General features: G+C 37.8%; 1 protein-coding gene across 1 annotated transcript; it reads right to left on the reverse strand.

Annotated features, from left to right (window-relative positions):
* Positions 1 to 9,876: 9,876 nt before the first annotated feature.
* LOC114649321 (craniofacial development protein 2-like) lies at positions 9,877 to 15,167 on the reverse strand. Its single transcript, XM_028798826.1, has 2 exons — positions 15,146 to 15,167; positions 9,877 to 10,745 (listed from the first exon to the last, which is right to left on the reverse strand). Exons 1-2 carry the CDS (start codon positions 15,165 to 15,167, stop codon positions 9,877 to 9,879), a joined length of 891 nt encoding a protein of 296 aa, XP_028654659.1.
* Positions 15,168 to 18,744: the final 3,577 nt, after the last annotated feature.

Consider the following 18,744-nt stretch of genomic DNA (forward strand, 5'->3'; position numbering starts at 1 on the left):
AACAGCACCTAATAATACACACAACTGTTTCACTTTTGCAAAAAAAGAACAGCTATTTTGAGTTTCACTGCAGATCTGCACTAAAAGACAAGGATTACAAATCTGTCAATCAGGTAACAGAAAGTGACTCAAATCGCAATGATAAATCTTTTCAAGTTGATGGACATTGTGAGATTGACACACAAAAATAAGACAAAATAAAAGACAAATAAGAAATACATTGTTGTGTGTCAATTAATGGCAAGAAACTTTAATCTTAAAGTGGAGAAAAATGCAACAGAGAGAATCCATAAAAAGCAAATTTTAAATCTGGTGGCCTAATGTCAGATGCTAAAAACCATACATTTTAGAAGACATTTTTAAATCTACATGCTGTAGTGTCTTGTAGTCGATAAAAAGGTCCAGCCTTGACAGAGCTACTTGAAAATGGACTTGATATCCCTGAATGATAATGTGCATTAGATTGATTTCAATAAATGATGTGTGTTACAAATACAGTGGTGTGAAAAACTATTTGCCCCCTTCCTGATTTCTTATTCTTTTGCATGTTTGTCACACAAAATGTTTCTGATCATCAAACACATTTAACCATTAGTCAAATATAACACAAGTAAACACAAAATGCAGTTTGTAAATGGTGGTTTTATTATTTAGGGAGAAAAAAAAATCCAAACCTACATGGCCCTGTGTGAAAAAGTAATTGCCCCCTGAACCTAATAACTGGTTGGGCCACCCTTAGCAGCAATAACTGCAATCAAGCGTTTGCGATAACTTGCAATGAGTCTTTTACAGCGCTCTGGAGGAATTTTGGCCCACTCATCTTTGCAAAATTGTTGTAATTCAGCTTTATTTGAGGGTTTTCTAGCATGAACCGCCTTTTTAAGGTCATGCCATAGCATCTCAATTGGATTCAGGTCAGGACTTTGACTAGGCCACTCCAAAGTCTTCATTTTGTTTTTCTTCAGCCATTCAGAGGTGGATTTGCTGGTGTGTTTTGGGTCATTGTCCTGTTGCAGCACCCAAGATCGCTTCAGCTTGAGTTGACGAACAGATGGCCGGACATTCTCCTTCAGGATTTTTTGGTAGACAGTAGACTTCATGGTTCCATCTATCACAGCAAGCCTTCCAGGTCCTGAAGCAGCAAAACAACCCCAGACCATCACACTACCACCACCATATTTTACTGTTGATATGATGTTCTTTTTCTGAAATGCTGTGTTCCTTTTACGCCAGATGTAACGGGACATTTGCCTTCCAAAAAGTTCAACTTTTGTCTCATCAGTCCACAAGGTATTTTCCCAAAAGTCTTGGCAATCATTGAGATGTTTCTTAGCAAAATTGAGACGAGCCCTAATGTTCTTTTTGCTTAACAGTGGTTTGCGTCTTGGAAATCTGCCATGCAGGCCATTTTTGCCCAGTCTCTTTCTTATGGTGGAGTCGTGAACACTGACCTTAATTGAGGCAAGTGAGGCCTGCAATTCTTTAGATGTTGTCCTGGGGTCTTTTGTGACATCTCGGATGAGTCGTCTCTGCGCTCTTGGGGTAATTTTGGTCGGCCGGCCACTCCTGGGAAGGTTCACCACTGTTCCATGTTTTTGCCATTTGTGGATAATGGCTCTCACTGTGGTTCGCTGGAGTCCCAAAGCTTTAGAAATGGCTTTATAACCTTTACCAGACTGATAGATCTCAATTACTTCTGTTCTCATTTGTTCCTGAATTTCTTTGGATCTTGGCATGATGTCTAGCTTTTGAGGTGCTTTTGGTCTACTTCTCTGTGTCAGGCAGCTCCTATTTAAGTGATTTCTTGATTGACACAGGTGTGGCAATAATCAGGCCTGGGGGTGGCTACGGAAATTGAACTCAGGTGTGATACACCACAGTTAGGTTATTTTTTAACAAGGGGGCAATTACTTTTTCACACAGGGCCATGTAGGTTTGGATTTTTTTTCTCCCTAAATAATAAAAACCATCATTTAAAAACTGCATTTTGTGTTTACTTGTGTTATATTTGACTAATGGTTAAATGTGTTTGATGATCAGAAACATTTTGTGTGACAAACATGCAAAAGAATAAGAAATCAGGAAGGGGGCAAATAGTTTTTCACACCACTGTATATGCTGCAAATGCTGATTTGTTTGATGACCAACTCAATATGAGTGGTTCTAAAAATAACTCCTGTTATCTGCACTCCCTGCTGAACTCCTGTTGAAATGCAGGATTGAAAACCATGACAAAATTGTGAGTAATAACACCCACTCCAAAATCTACTAACTGAGTTTCTTCAATTGAAGCTACACACATCTAGAGTAACAAAGTTCAAATCTGCATGGATCCAAAGTACTCGCATCCTCACCATCCGATAAGCACACACTTCTGTGCCTTCACAGAATTCAAATGCCACTATGCTTTCAGTACTAACCTGATAAAAAAGTCATTCTGGGAAATGAACATGATTATGGACCCTCTGTTTGTGAAACATTTGCCACCACATTGGTCTATATTGTTTTTTAAAATTGCCATATTAGATAAATTCATCATCTGATGTTTGCAAAAGGCTATGTAGAAAATCTTTGGAGACTATCCATGTACTATAATCATCAATAACATCATTTTTGATGGAACAGACGTGAACAAACGTTACAACCTGATAATAAGCATCAAATATAGCACAGAAAATTAAAATGAATCCTCTCAAACCTTAGGTTACAGTTTTTGAACACCTTTTAACAGAACGTGGGTTGAATCCTTATCTAGCAAAGACATAGGGAATAAATGAATCTACACTACAACATTTCTTAGGAATGCCTAACTATCTTGGTAAGTTTATCTCGAATTTCATTGACTTAGCAAAACTTGTGCCATAAAAATGAACTGATAAAATAATAGAGATGAAGGAGACAAATCAGTGTGCTCTGGATATTAAGATGACTGTTAGTAAATGACTGATGAATATAGTCTTGGCATATGCTCCTCAGAGATGAAAAAGTGAAGAAGAGTAAACAGAGCAGGTGGTTTATGGGTGAAGTGATTGTACTGTGTGGCAACCTGAACAAACATCTTAGAGCTAGTAATGATGTTTAGGGAGTCAACTGGGATGTAGAGCTTCAGTATGAGGATCATTGAGGGTCAGAAGAGTCTGGTGTTTGATGAAACAGAAATGGTTGTGGACAATACCATGTTTAATAGGGAAACAAAATAAGTTGGTGACATATAAATACTATAGTCTAAAGATGATACAGAGTATTTTTCAGGGACGAGAGGAAGTCAGGGAACAGTGAAACTTATGATAGTCTGAAAGGTAAATAGGTAGACTAAGGAAGATATGGTTAAATGTGAAATGGAAGCATATGTCTCACTCCAGGGAATGGTTAGGACCGTGGAGAATGGACTGAAAAAAGTGGAACCAGTCAACCTGGATATATGCAGAAAATGGCAGTTAAATTCATGATAAAGAAGATATGAGGAATAATATCTGTGCTGCTAGTTATTTGCTGTTGCATTGTGCAAGGGAAGCAAATAAAAGTAAAATGAATTGTTCCAAATATACTGCATGCCTTTTCTTCCTACCCCAGGTTTCTGTGGTTGTTTGAAACAAGTGCATTATATTCCTGGCTTCTTTTCTTTTAAAGTGCAAGTAGGATACATTTGCTTCCTTAGCAGCTTTTTCAAATTTAGCATTGTCTTCCTCCCCAATGGGTAAAAAGCAAGAAATTAAGCATGTAGTAAAAACTGAAACAAAATGCTTAAGAAGACAATGCTTATGGTTTATTAAAAACCAACAACTAACAAGGGAAGCTTATTACTTATTTCACACAACATCTGGTGGGGCTGCATATTGCTGCCTAATGCAAGAATGTCACTGTGTATTTCAATTATTTGTTAATTTGATCATTTAAATAATCTTGCTCATTTCTATATTTTGGAGTGCCTGTCCCCATAAACTCCAAATCGTAACCTTAGATCTTCCAATAGTAGTCTACTTATTATTCCAAGAGCTAAGCATAAAAGAATTGGTGAGACAGCCATTTGCTGTTAGGCTCCAAAAATTTAGAATACTTTATCAATAGAGATATGCCAGGCTAACACTGTGGATAATTTTAAAAGCTCAAAAAAAAAAAAACACAATTTGGCTTTATCGTAGCTACATTTTAATTTTAATCTTAACAGACTATACATGCATGGAATTATCATATTATTCAGGGAATTTGCAGTTGTCATTAATTTCTACTTTTGTCTGCTTCCTTTTCTGGTTTTTCTTTGCCACCAACACCTAATCAAAGCAATGTGCAGCCACTTGTGATGTTCGAAAGAATTCAATATTGCCACTTCCACTTTCCATGAGACCCACTACATCAAAGCCACTGGGACCAAGCTAAAAAATTATAAAGAACTACTACTAAAAAATATTTATGTTAGGTACAACATAGAATGCCAGGTAGGGTCTGGGTGGTCTTTTGACGTTGGAACCCATGCAGATTTTGTTTTTATGTTTCCAAGTTTTCTGGAGTTTTCATCAGACTCATCTTTAGAGACTTAAATTAATATTCTATATATAAGGACTACTCTATTAATTGTACATCTGTTTTATGTGTGTATTAATGTAGTTTTTTATGTTAAGTACTAATTGTTAAAAAAAGCTAATTGTAATTTTATTTGAATAACTATTTCTTTGAAATCTTGTAAAGCAGTTGTATGAAAATGTTCTATGGAAATAAAGCATGTTGTTGATGTTCACAGAAAAGATCAACTTCAAATTATATTTACATTTAAAAATAATACACATGAAATGTGCTAATAAAAAACTTTTTGCCCTGTGTAGAATATAGATGCACATTTACAAATCATTAAATAATGCACTTTAAAATAAACTTTTTTTTTAGTATATCAAGTTTAATGAAATTATTTTCAGAGACACTGGCACATTTGTAAATAATGACACTTATGTACATGTTTTTGAGATAATAAATGCTACATTCCCATTTGTCTTCACATTTCATAACTGGCGGTGTGATATATTGTAATAGCTCAGTACTTGAATAAATAAAATGATTCATTTGATATTGCTATGGCCTAAGGTATGAGTTCAGCCCCAAAGGAGGATAAGGGCTCATTTCTGGAGACAATCTAAAGTCAGTCAATCACAGTTCATACTGCCTACACTAACTAATGAGGCCTGAAAAACACTACAATGCTAAAATGAAAAATAAATAGATTAGGAAACTGGAAACCCAACAGAGAAAGAAACCAAAAAAGCTGAATTCTAAAGAGTTAGGAGTAGTCATACATAATCGCCTCATAATACAATGAGAAAAATGTGAAATAAGCAGAGTTTGGATTTGTGGAACAAAAATATCGCAATCTGTTTATCTACGATATGTTGTTTTATTGAAAGAATGGGTGCTGTGACATTGTATGAAATTCTGCATTTAGTCCCACAAATAAAATAATAGACTGCATATGCAGGAGTGAACATGCAGGAAATCCTTTTTAGGTATAACATTACAGAACGTTTACAAAATCAAGGAATTTTTCTGTTCAGGGTGTAATTTATCTAGGTCTTTTATCAAATCACAAGCTTGATAACAGTCAAAAAATACAAGATAAACATGTTATGCAAGAGATGGTACAATATAAAGATACTGTATATATTAAAAAAATAATGGCATAAAATCCATTTAATACTACAGAATATGTCCACCTTTGACAATCATTTGGCTTATTCACCAGGTAGAAAAAAATCCTTTAAATTACATATTCTTTGTTTTGATTTACTAGAAAAATTGGACCTTATTATTGGAACTAGTGTGGCTGCATTATGACTTATTACATGTTATTGTGAGCATGTATTGACAGCCTTTACAATAGTGTAACCTTTATCAAAGTTTTATTATTCGCATTGTAACAGCACACAAAGTATAAAATACCAAGCAGGTTTTCAATACAATGATTCCTTTTTTTAAACAGTGTGTGATGGAGTTCATTATAATTACTTTTTCTATAGCTTCAGTGCTTATAGTGGAGCTTCAAGAGTAATAATATAGGATAATGCTTTTATTTAGGAATACAAAATCTGAAGAACTGTCAGTGTCAGTCTGAGTCAAGAGTAGATAGATAGATAGATAGATAGATAGATAGATAGATAGATAGATAGATAGATAGATAGATAGATAGATAGATAGATAGATACAAAGATGACATTCATGTAGCAGCTATGTAGCAACTAAACAATACTTTCAAAAATGACACAGCTATAATGAGTTTCAGAATTGTCTATTTACGCAGTGCATTGACCCTGTGAGGTTTTTTTTTTTTTTTTAATTCAGCACAATTGTATTCAAAAGAAATGGGTACACTTTAACTGAGCAAAGTCTATACTGTGAGGGCAGGTAATGTTGATAGCTTTTTTAAGTAGACGTGATGCTGGGATACAAAAGTAAAATACAAGCAAAATTCTAATATCTTCAAATAAATTGTGGAGCTAGAAAGGCACAGTTTTGAATTTCAAGCTTTAGGAGTGCCATTGTAAAGAAAAAAAACCAAGTTAATATAGCCAAAGTCTAAATAAAGGTAGATCAATGAATGAAAACACAATGAAAGTATGTGGCTAAGTGTGGTTTCTAAAGGCATTGCCCCTGAGTTCCCTTTTCTCCCAACAGGAGACTGGTAGCTACACCAGGAGTAAAGCGATTCCATTGTGGAAGGCCATATTCAGCACTAAAATGTGTAAAAAATTTCATCACACAGATGGTTATTAACCTGTGAAACTTGCTGCTTGAACAAATGGTGAGAGCAGACAAGCTGAACCTTTTAAAGAAGAGACTGCATTTATGACTCATGTCCAACTCAGGAGATTAATCTGTTGGTCACAGGCTTCCAGATGCTTTTTATTACAAGCAGAGTTTTTTTTCTCCTCTGCTGATTTCTTTCAACCAATGCACCTCACATCAATGATTAGGAAATTAACTGGTGCAATAATCTTATTACACAAACATGTCTTTTTCCTAGAAAATCCATGCACTGATAATTTTAGATTTATTTTTAAATCTAAGAAATATGAAAAATATTTGTTTTGCATTTACATTGAATGAGTAAATCCTCAATAACAATGTTAAAATAAGTGTAGTGAAAGTGTTTCAGGTATAGTTACCACCTTTAATCAGACTGATGCAAGAATAATGAATCTTACAATGCATGGAGTGCTCCATATTTTTGGTTTTTCTAATATATGCCTAATAAAATGAATTTTCCTGTTTTTCCAGCTCTGCCAATTAAGTCAATCTCTTTACGTTTTCAGGCCCATTGAATCATGACAGTTGTTGCAGATCAAGGTGTTTATTTTACTTTGCAGCTTGCTGTTCGTTCTGTAGTTTTCTGTAAGTGCCCAAAAATATTGCAGTGCTGTACAATGCTAACCAGCACTGACCAAGTTGACTTTCATTTATTTTATTCTGTTATTAGTACGCCACCTTTAAAAGTACTACTTATTATGTAACACTAAAATGATTACAGTGTGACTCCTGTTCACCTTTTTATAGGCTTCCCCTGTGCTGATGCTGAAGCTGCTCATTTGAATAGCCATCTGCCAGCACAGACTGTTATCATTTCTGGCCTTGATAATAAGGTTGGTTTTATTTCTTGGCAAACCCCAACCCCCACAGCTAAAGTCTTGGACAGGTCAAAGAAACAGAAACAAACTAACACCAAATAAAGATCTTCTTTCTGACTAACACTAGGAGACCTTATAAGGGTCTTTCATCTGATGGTGGGATGCCTAATAGTGTTGGATGTCAGACTGTCTCTGTTGTCTCAGATTTGTCTTGAACTTGGTCGTTTGTCTTGTGAAATATTTTTTTGGTCTTTTCTTACGTGTCCTTGATTTGTAAGGATACTTGAAGCTTTTCTTAAGACTTATTTAAACCAACTACTTTACATAATCTAAAGAAGTATGACTGTGAAAATACTGCACGCTAAAACAAAAATAGGTGTTGGAAATATAGAAGTTGGTAAAAAAAGCAAAGAAACTGTCTATATTATCGTTGTTTGTATTCAAAATATGATACACTAGTTATCTCTGTACCATATGTAAAATAACTAAAGAAAGCAATTTTATTAAAACTGTCAATGACCTAGCCCACATTATAACTTTTTCTGTTTTATAACGAAATGTTTTTATAAAATATTGTATTCTACTATCTTTCAGTTGTAAGCTAGATAAACCAATCATTTGCTGAGATAATAATGCTACTACTACTTCTACTAGTTAAACAAACAAATCCCATTGACTCAGCTTTCTTAATCTACTGCTGTATAGTAGTCTTTAATCAGACTTAGTTCCTCCCACGCCGGGTGGCGCATTGGGTGCTAAGAGATCGCCAACGAATTCAGTCAGCGGCTTTGGCTAAGTCCCATGATATGTCTAAAGCGCGTAGGTCTTCATTGAAAGAACGCCGCCATGTTTGTTTTGGGCGGCCACGCTTTTGTGTGCCACAGGCGGGCGTCCAGCTCATAGCGATCTTTCGAAGGCGTTGTATCGGTTGCCGGAGGATGTGGCCAGCAAATCAAAAGAGGCGTTCCTCTACAGTGCTCGCTAGAGGTTGGGTAGCTGTTCGTTGAAGGATTTCGTCATTGCTGACGTGGTCCCGGTAGGGGACCTTCAGTATTCACCGTAGGCAGCGTTGCTGAAAGACATTCAGGCGTCTCGTGATCGCTGCAGATGACTTCCAAGTTTCGCTCGCATATATCGCCATAGGGATGACAGTCGTGTTTAGCAGTCATATCTTCGTTGGCAGTGTAATGGCGTTGGATTGCCATATTGGTCCCAGTTGTCACATTACTAATTACGCTTTCCCAATACGGCAGGCTACGTCGATGTCTGTCCCCCCGTCAGGCACCACGGTGCTGCCGAGATAGGTGAAGTGGTCGACTTCCTCAAGCTGTTGTTGGCCGATGGAGACCGGGATGTTTGCACAGGCATAGCCGATGCGCATGATCTTGTTCTTGGCCTCACTAATTCGGAGCCCGAATTTTGCCGCCTCACGTTGTAGTAGTTCAGTGAGATCGCAGAGGGATTGTTGGGTGGGACCAAGTACAGCGATATCATCCGCAAAGTCCAGATCTGCTATTTGTCTCCCATTGCGGCCCTGAAGGCCATGGTCGGTGTGTCCAAGGGCGTGGCACATGACGAAGTCAAGTGCCAACAGGAATAGAAATGGCGAAATGATGCAACCTTGGCGCATGCCCGTGTCGATCCGGAAGGCCTCGGAGATACCATAGTCTGTGCGTACGTAGCAGCTCGATTCGTGGTATATATTTCGTAAGATGTTGACAAACTCCACTGGGATGCCATAGACTCCGGCGATTTTCCATAGTGTCTCTCAGTGAATACTGTCGAAGGCCTTAGTAAAGTCTATAAAGTTTATAGACAGTTTTTGCTGCAATTCGGTACTTTGCGGAACCCTGCTTGTTCCTCGTGGAGTAGGTGGTCAACAGCTTGGCATAGGGATCGGAGCAGGATGGAGCACAGTACTTTGCCTGGGACACAGAGGAGGGTAATTTCGTGCCAGTTGTTGCAGTCGGCGAGATTCCCTTTCTTTGGAATTTTTACGATGACCCCTTTTCTCCAGTTTTCTGGAACAGTCGCTGTTTCCCAGCACCTGTTAAGGAGAGCTGTAAGACGGTCTATAAGTGGTTGTCCTGCGTGTTTTAACATTTCAGGAGCGATTTTGTCCATGCCGGGTGCACGACCAGTCTTGAGGGGTGCAATTGCCGACTTGGTTTCAGCTGACATGATCGGTCCAACTTCGACTGGAAGATCGTTTGCCGGTGTTAAGAGATCATCCGCGAATGTTGATGTGAGTTCTGGTTGGTTCAGGAACTCAGCGAAGTGCTCGACTCATCGTTTTTCTTGTGCTTCGGTGGTTAGCAACAGGTGACCGTCCTTTGCTTTGATTGGTACACCTCTCGTTATCTTTTATGTTTCGGTATGTGCCTCGTCTTCGACCAATTGTAGTTGTGGCACTTTCGATGACAATCAGGTGGAGTCGTGTCCAGTCATTCTCAACCGATTCTTCACCGCCTGTTTCTGCGAGTATTTTGAAGCAATTTCGGAGCTCGAGTTGGAACTGTTGGGCTATGGGCGTCTCTTTGAGCTTTGTAACATTGAAGGGTCTTGGTCGCTGAGGTTTAGGCGTCGATCGCATAAGTTTTAGCCGGCTTTTGGCAACTAGTAAATTATGGTCAGAGCCAACATCCGCTCCTCTCCGGCTTTTCACATCTAGCAAGGACAAACACCATCTTTTGCTGATGCAGATGTAATCGATTTTGTTTTTGTATAGTCCTCCTGGAGACCGCCACGTCATCTTATGGATCCTTTTGTGCTGGAAAAATGTATTTCCGATGCATAGATTGTTCGAGGCGTAGAATGAGCGCAGTCGCTCGCTGTTGTCGTTTGTTCGAGTGCCTGATCCATGCGGACCCATTGTCACCTCGAAGCCTGAGCAGTCGCCGTTTAACTGAGCATTGAAGTCGCCGATGACAAGGAGCAAATCATGGCGTGGTACAGTCGTCAGCTCATCTTGGAGCTGGTCGTAGAACGCTGCCTTTGCTGCTTCGTCAGATTCCTTTGTTGGGGCGTATATCTGGATGACTGTGACTTTCACCTGTTGAGATCGTAAGCGGGCGGTGATAATTCGGTCAGAAACCATATTCCACTCCGTGAGCGTTGCTGTCGCCTGTGGTATACTCGCTGTATAGTAGTAATACAGGTAAAATTCAGTTACAATGAACTGCCAGGGACCTAAAAAATATTTCATTTTAATGAAAATTTTGTAGTAATGAGATTCTGTATTTATCACTGTAGTGCTTTTTTTAACTTGCGTCCAGGCGTTTGCAATCATTTCAATAGCTTCTTTTGCGTTAATTTTAATCTCCTCCTGTCTACAAGTTATGCTGACGAGAATTTTTCTCAGGATTTCCTTGCGATAATACACTTTAAAAGTGTGAATGATGCCCAAATCCAATGGCTGAAGCACTGCCGCGCAATTGGGTGGGAGGACTTCAACTCGAACATTATCTAAATGTGGAAGCATGTTGTGGGCAGCACAGTTATCAATCAGAAGCTGAATCATCCTTTTCTTCTTCTTCACATTATGAGGTTTCTGAACTCTTTTGGGATCCCCCCCACCCCCCACCCAATGGGGTGACACGCTGAAGTGTGTCCCGATGCTTGATTGCAGCGTCTGTGGAAGATTGTCCAGGACAGGGCAACAGCAGGCTCATAGCAGTGCAGTGAAGCGCCACAGAAGCGAATCCTAAAAGTTCGGGGTTGCACTTTAAGTCCTTGTCTTGCATCCCAAAACACGAGGCTCAGTCTCAGTACTTTAGCCAAACCAGCTTTATTCAGGTTGAAACAGGAACAGCAGGGTTATTTATTGTAGCGGGGTCTGCCATTCTCCTATAAACAGACACAACAGTCAGGCAGGGTTGTGGCCAGGTTAGTCAAGTACAGGTAATACTGTTCCCTGCATTTACAATGTTCCTTGCATCACGCATCAAGATCTTTTCTGTTTGCTTCAGTGAAGAGCTGCAGCAGAGCTGTGAGCCTGCTTTTTCCCTTGCAATGGATAAACAGTCTTCCACAGTCGCGGTGATTCCCCTTCAGGACGCTCTTTGGCGTGTTGTCCAGTTGGGGGAGATCCCAAGGGAGTTTAGAAACCTCACATTTTCTTGAATGAGTACTGCTTTAATAGGAATGTTTTTTGAACAAGCGTCACTGAACCACATGAAACTGCTTTTTTGACATCTTCAAATGCAGCAGTTCGCATATGTTTGCAACCCGAGATTTTTCTTCTTTTTTTGCTCTGTATTTCAAGAAAGTTGAATGTCAATGGCGAAATTCCGAATTCACTGGCAACGTCTTTTTTCTTTTTGCCGCAATTGAGAGCTGCAAAAATTCAAAGTTTTTTTTTCTAATATGAACTGTTGTCGTTTTTTTGTGTCTGCCATTTCTATAGGAGGATGACAATGAGTTAAATTCCAATGGATGTTTTTCAAATGTTGACGAGCAATAAGCAAAAGGTATCACAGAAAACCACCAAAGCAAAAACAGCCAAAAAACAGTACGCGGAAAGTCTGAAGAAAGAAAAAAAACGTACAGTGTTTCTGTTTGGGGATCGTTGTGCACAACTGAGCGGCGACCACAGAACGAACTGCTCTGCGGATGATTCATTCAGGCATTTCAAGGTCTTTTGGGCACTTCGTTGTAATGAAAGTATCTTCTGAATGTATTTGGTAGTAACAACAATTCTATAGATTCATGTCATATGGGGAAACTGTCGGGACCATATTTCGTTATAATTAAAATTTCGTTGTAAAGATATTCGTTGTAACGGAATTTTACCTGTATTTCGTAATCATGTTACCACACTGAATTAATGCATTTTTATTTATATTTCTTAAAAAATAATTTAGTTTTAGAATAATCAGTGAAATTACCATTTAGAATTTTTACTTTTTTTTCATCTGTTCTGCTAACCTGCAGTACATGTAACAGCCAAATATGTCCAAGTGTCATTTTTAGACCTGGACTGGAAATATCTACTTGCCTAAAAAAAGTGTTTTCCAGCACTACCAATATTCAAACAAAAAAATGATGTAATTACTCATGGAAGAATAATGTATCTCACGTTTTCACACCATTGCACAATATGAGCCAAAGCATGCTAAAGCTGCTAGATGGCTTTTGGTTGTCCAGTGACATATTATTAAGACAGTGAATAAAAAATCCAAATTTAATTGTTGATTTTCTAAATACAACTCCATAATATATTAAAAAATAAATACAAGTATTCATATTACATGTTACGAAATAATCCAATAAGAGAACTATAGTAAAACATGTTGAATGCAGTTTTACTGAGAATTTTCAATATAAGCATTGTGGAAATATGATTGATGTACAGAAGTGATGTGTAGCATTTGTACTACCACTCTCTACTATTGATATTTTTAAACTAAACTGTATTCAAAGGTAGACAGTTTTTTTCTGTCTTTTAGCAGCAAATGTTCACTTTCATATGGGTGCTTTGAAACAATTATAGTATGAAATGGTGCAGTTCTGAATTTCCCCTTGGGATTAATAAAGTATCTATCTATCTATCTATCTATCTATCTATCTATCTATCTATCTATCTATCTATCTATCTATCTATCTATCTATCTATCTAGTTCTTTTCATTTAAATCACTAGTTTAGTATTGAGCTGGTGGAAGAACTCAGAATCACAAACACCTCTTTTCGGGATCAAGCTGTTTGTGCAAATGTAACTACAAACAAAACTTGTCCTTATTTGGCATAACCAGGTTTTAATTTGCATAAATACAAACCCATAATATACAGTTAGGTCCATAAATATTTGGACAGAGACAACTTTTTTCTAATTTTGGTTCTGTACATTACCACAATGAATTTTAAATGAAACAACTCAAATGCAGTTGAAGTGCAGACTTTCAGCTTTAATTTAGTGGGGTGAACAAAATGATTGCATAAAAATGTGAGGCAACTAAAGCATTTTTTTAACACAATCCCTTCATTTCAGGGGCTCAAAAGTAATTGGACAAATTAAATAACTGGAAATAAAATGTTCATTTCTAATACTTGGTTGAAAACCCTTTGCTGGCAATGACAGCCTGAAGTCTTGAACTCATGGACATCACCAGATGCTGGGTTTCCCCCTTTTTAATGCTCTGCCAGGCCTTTACTGCAGCAGCTTTCAGTTGCTGTTTGTTTGTGGGCTTTTCTGTCTGCAGTTTAATCTTCAACAAGTGAAATGCATGCTCAATTGGGTTAAGATCAGGTGACTGACTTGGCCATTCAAGAATTTTCCACTTCTTTGCTTTAATAAACTCATGGGTTGCTTTGGCTGTATGTTTTGGGTCATTGTCCATCTGTATCATGAAACGCCGCCCAATCAATTTGACTGCATTTAGCTGGATTTGAGCAGACAGTATGTCTCTGAACACCTCAGAATTTATTTGGCTGCTTCTGTCCTGTGTCACATCATCAATAAACACTAGTGTACCAGTGCCACTGGCAGTCATGCACGCCCAAGCCATCACACTGCCTCCACCGTGTTTTACAGATGATGTGGTATGCTTTGGATAATGAGCTGTTCCACGCCTTCTCCATACTTTTTTCTTGCCAACATTCTGGTAGAGGTTGATCTTGGTTTCATCTGTCCAAAGAATGTTTTTCCAGAACTGTGCTGGATGTTCTTTAGCAAAGTCCAATCTAGCCTTTCTATTCTTGAGGCTTATGAGTGGCTTGCACCTTGCAGTGCACCATCTGTATTTACTTTCATGCAGTCTTCTCTTTATGGTAGACTTGAATATCGATATGCCTACCCCCTGGAGAGTGTTGTTCACTTGGTTGGCTGTTGTGAAGGGGTTTCTCTTCACCATGGAAATGATTCTGCGATCATCCACCACTGTTGTCTTCCGTGGACGTCCAGGTCTTTTTGCGTTGCTGAGTTCACCAGTGCTTGTTGTCTTTCTCAGGATGTACCAAACTGTAGATTTTGCCACTCGTAATATTGTAGCAATTTCTCGGAAGGGTTTTTTCTGTTTTCGCAGCTTAAGGATGGTTTCTTTCACCTGCATGGAGAGCTCCTTTGACCGCATGTTGTCTGTTCACAGCAAAATTTTCCACATGCAAGCACCACACCTCAAATCAACTCCAGGCCTTTTGTCTGCTTAATTGATAATGACATAACGACGGACTTGCCCACACCTGCCCATGAAATAGCCTTTGAGTCAATTGTCCAATTACTTTTGAGCCCCTGAAATGAAGGGATTGTGTTACAAAATGCTTTAGTTGCCTCACATTTTTATGTAATCGTTTTGTTCACCCCACTGAATTAAAGCTGAAAGTCTGCACTTCAACTGCATCTGAGTTGTTTCATTTAAAATTCATTGTGGTAATGTACAGAACCAAAATTTGAAAAAAGTTGTCTCTGCCCAAATATTTATGGACCTAACTGTAATTATAGATTAACAACTCATATTATTATTTTTTATTAATAATTGTTAATAATTTTATTGCATTAAAAAAAAACTCTTTCTCTTCACATGTTGTGCTGACAACACTCACACTTTTCGAGAAAATGGGCCATGGGTCATGAGTTCAGATGATTCTGAACTTATGGGGTGTATTGAGAGGTAGGAACATAGCACAAGAGTTGTGTGGAGAACATTGTTCTTTGGTGCAAAAAGCATTGTCTGCATCTTAACATCAGCAAAACCAAAAAACTGGTTATAGACATTTGCCATACCAAAGGGTTTCTATGTTCAGTCACTATTCATTCCTTGAAGTACTTGGGAGTACACATCAGTGACAGGTTGGACTGGTCTCAGAACACAGAGGAACTTATAAGAAAGGGCAGAGAAGGCTCTTCTTCCTTAGGAAACTGTGTTCCTTTATTGTGAGAAGTGACATCCTACTCATCTTCTACAACTCTGTGATGACCAGTGCAATTTTCTACACTGTGGTGTGCTGGGCTGGTAACACCACTTGAAGCGAGGCCCACAGAATAAACTAATTATCTCTCTCCATGTTTATGTATTTATTTATTTAGAGAACTTCTGTAACAAAACAAATTTCCCCCTGGGAGCAAAGAAAGTTGTATCTATCTATCTATCTATCTATCTATCTATCTATCTATCTATCTATCTATCTATCTATCTATCTATCTATCTATCTATCTATCTATCTATCTATCTAAGGACTCACTGTTCTAAAAACCAGAACACTGTGAGGAAAGAATTAAATATTCATATATGTTTAAATTAAAATTAAAATGTAATCTTAACTGCTGCAACAAGTATAAGTGCCTCACTTTATTGCCTATTCATATGGGACTGATCGTGAGACAATGTATATTCCTATAAAATCAATGAGTGTCTTTATTTAATCCAAACATTATTACTTTTTATAATATTTTGCTTGTATTTTATGGTTTTCATCTTGAAACAATAGTCTTTATTTTATTTTGTATATAATACTGTAAATGTGATTTTTAAATGTATGTTTTCTGTTTTTAAATAGCAAGCTATTTTTCTTAAAATGGAGTTTATATTCAGTGAGTAAAAGCTGGTATTTATATTCATTTTATTCACAATCACATTTATGCTCATCTAACAATTAATTCTGTAAAATTTCTCAAGAATCTTACATTCTTACAAAATTCATATTGATTTCTTTTCACTTTCGATTTTAGAAGTGACAAATTAAATTAGTTAAAGTGTGGTATCAATTTTAACTTAGACTTTACTTTCTGTACTGAAAAAAATATGACCTGAGATGCCATACAAGTTTTTTAGAACCTGAGAACTGAGCAGTCAGTCAGTCAGTCAGTCAGTATCCAAGCCACTATATCCTAACACAGGGTCATGGGGGTCTGCTGGAGCCAATCCCAGCCAGCACAGGGCGCAAGGCAGGAACAAATCCCCGGGCAGGGCGCCAGCAGGGTGAGAACTGAGCACAATCTGAAAAACAGTTTTGATCATATTTACTGTACTTTTTATAAATAATTGAATGGATGCCTGAAAAACTGAAAATTGATCAATTTAAAATCAGATCTGGGCCTCTAGGTTATTTTGTAAAAGAAAGGTAAAATGTTATTTGCAGTAATTTTCTTTTTGTAAATTTACAGTTAGAAACCTTTCATTATCATTTACAATAACTGACAGAGTATGAAACCACAAATTTAGATATCTTTAATGTTATAAACCTTTAATAATGTTCATTTGCTATTAAATACCTTATAACAAAGTTTACTCATTTGTTGCAGAAGTCAGTCCATTACTTATCACTGTACAACTTCTGAAATAAATCAAAACATAACACACTCCTCCCCGACACCAACTCCCAGGGTCATAATATTTTCTGTACAGGATGGTATTTATCATCATCATCATCACTTTTCTAATTTTCTAGATGAAAGTTGTAAGGACAACACCTCAATCTGAGTTGACTAGGCCACACTATTCCCAACAGCTCATGTTGTGGATGTCCTAGATACTCACAGGCCAGTTGAAAAATAAAACTCCCAACATGTCCTCAGTCTGCTCCTTGGTCTTCTACCATTAGACTTATCCAAAATGTATGCATTTTCTTTATTAGTCCTAATTAGGTTTTGTATGACTTTGACTATATTTATTGCCCTATGCAACAACTGAATAAACCTACACATGCTCTTAAAGCTAACTGTCACCCAGTCATAAGAAGAAAGCAGTTCAATGGATACCAAAAGTACATGACTGATTAATTATCCATCCATCCATTTTCCAACCCGCTGAATCCGAACACAGGGTCACGGGGGTCTGCTGGAGCCAATCCCAGCCAACACAGGGCACAAGGCAGGAACCAATCCCGGGCAGGGTGCCAACCCACCGCAGGACACACACAAAGGCCAATTTAGAATCGCCAAGCCACCTAACCTGCATGTCTTTGGACTGTGGGAGGAAACCGGAGCGCCCGGAGGAAACCCATGCAGACACAGGGAGAACATGCAAACTCCACACAGGGAAGACCCAAGAAGCGAACCCAGGTCTCCTAACTGCGAGGCAGCAGCGCTACCACTGCACCACCGTGCCGCCACTGATTAATTACTTGATTAAAAACAAAATGTCATAAAGAAAACACAGAATTCAGCAAATATATAAAAAAACTCTATTAAGTGCAATAAAATAAGGTAGTCTATGAGACTTTCAGAAACAAAATATATAAACGGAATATATAAATGAGTCATTAGCCATTGTACTGAATTTTAAATTAGCAATGGTAGGCATGTTACAGAAATGAAGGACATGTTACAGAGATTTTGTCATTTTAATTAACTCTCATGTCAGGCATTTGTTCTACTGTTATAGTAAATTCTGTGCTCAATAATATCCAAATAACCTTTTCTCAGATGTCTGAAAACCCATCACAAACCGTTTTGAGTGTTTCAAAAGAGCTGCTGTTGTTTCTGCATGAATTTAAAATATGAATGCCTGGAATGGCCAGGCAAAGCCTGTAAGTGGCTGGCAGCTGGACTGGCTGGATTTTTAGGGATGCCAGAGCTCTCAATCAATTTCACACATTACCTGTAGCCACAGTGCCCGACTTCAGCATAATAAATTCAAACATGATTTTTTCCCCTCATTGCATACTCCTGCTCAGAGTTCTGGCAACTTCTTGAAAGCAAATACCAGTGCATGTCATTTATATAGAGCAGAACATCGATAGATGAAATGTTGCAATGGTTTTTTAATTTATATGTTTTAAATTTCTTTTTGGGGATTAGAAACTTAAAATGTAGTTATAGAATTTCTTATAGCATAATGGAGCCTAAAATTGAGGCTTTTAGCAATCTAAACTATATTATAATGCATTCTTGACAAGGTTTGTGATTTTAGAGAGGTTAGTTAATTCTTTGAAGACAATATAAAACTGAAAATTTTACATGGTTCCTAAATCCTTCCATTAGCACTTCTTCTCGTGTATGTAGACTCACAAGTCTTATGTACACAGCCTACTGTATATTGCAGATTTTAATGTTCATGTGTTTAACATGCTCCATGGCATCCAGGAAACTACATTTGGGTACTTTACAGCATGCAATCACATGGAAGCAAAGATGCATTATTGGCAGTGTGGTGTAGTGGTTAAGGCTTTGGATTTCAAACCCTAAAGTTATGCGTTCAAAC

Source organism: Erpetoichthys calabaricus, chromosome 3 (genome assembly GCF_900747795.2).
Source record: "Erpetoichthys calabaricus chromosome 3, fErpCal1.3, whole genome shotgun sequence".
NCBI classification, from domain to species: Eukaryota; Metazoa; Chordata; class Cladistia; order Polypteriformes; family Polypteridae; genus Erpetoichthys; species Erpetoichthys calabaricus.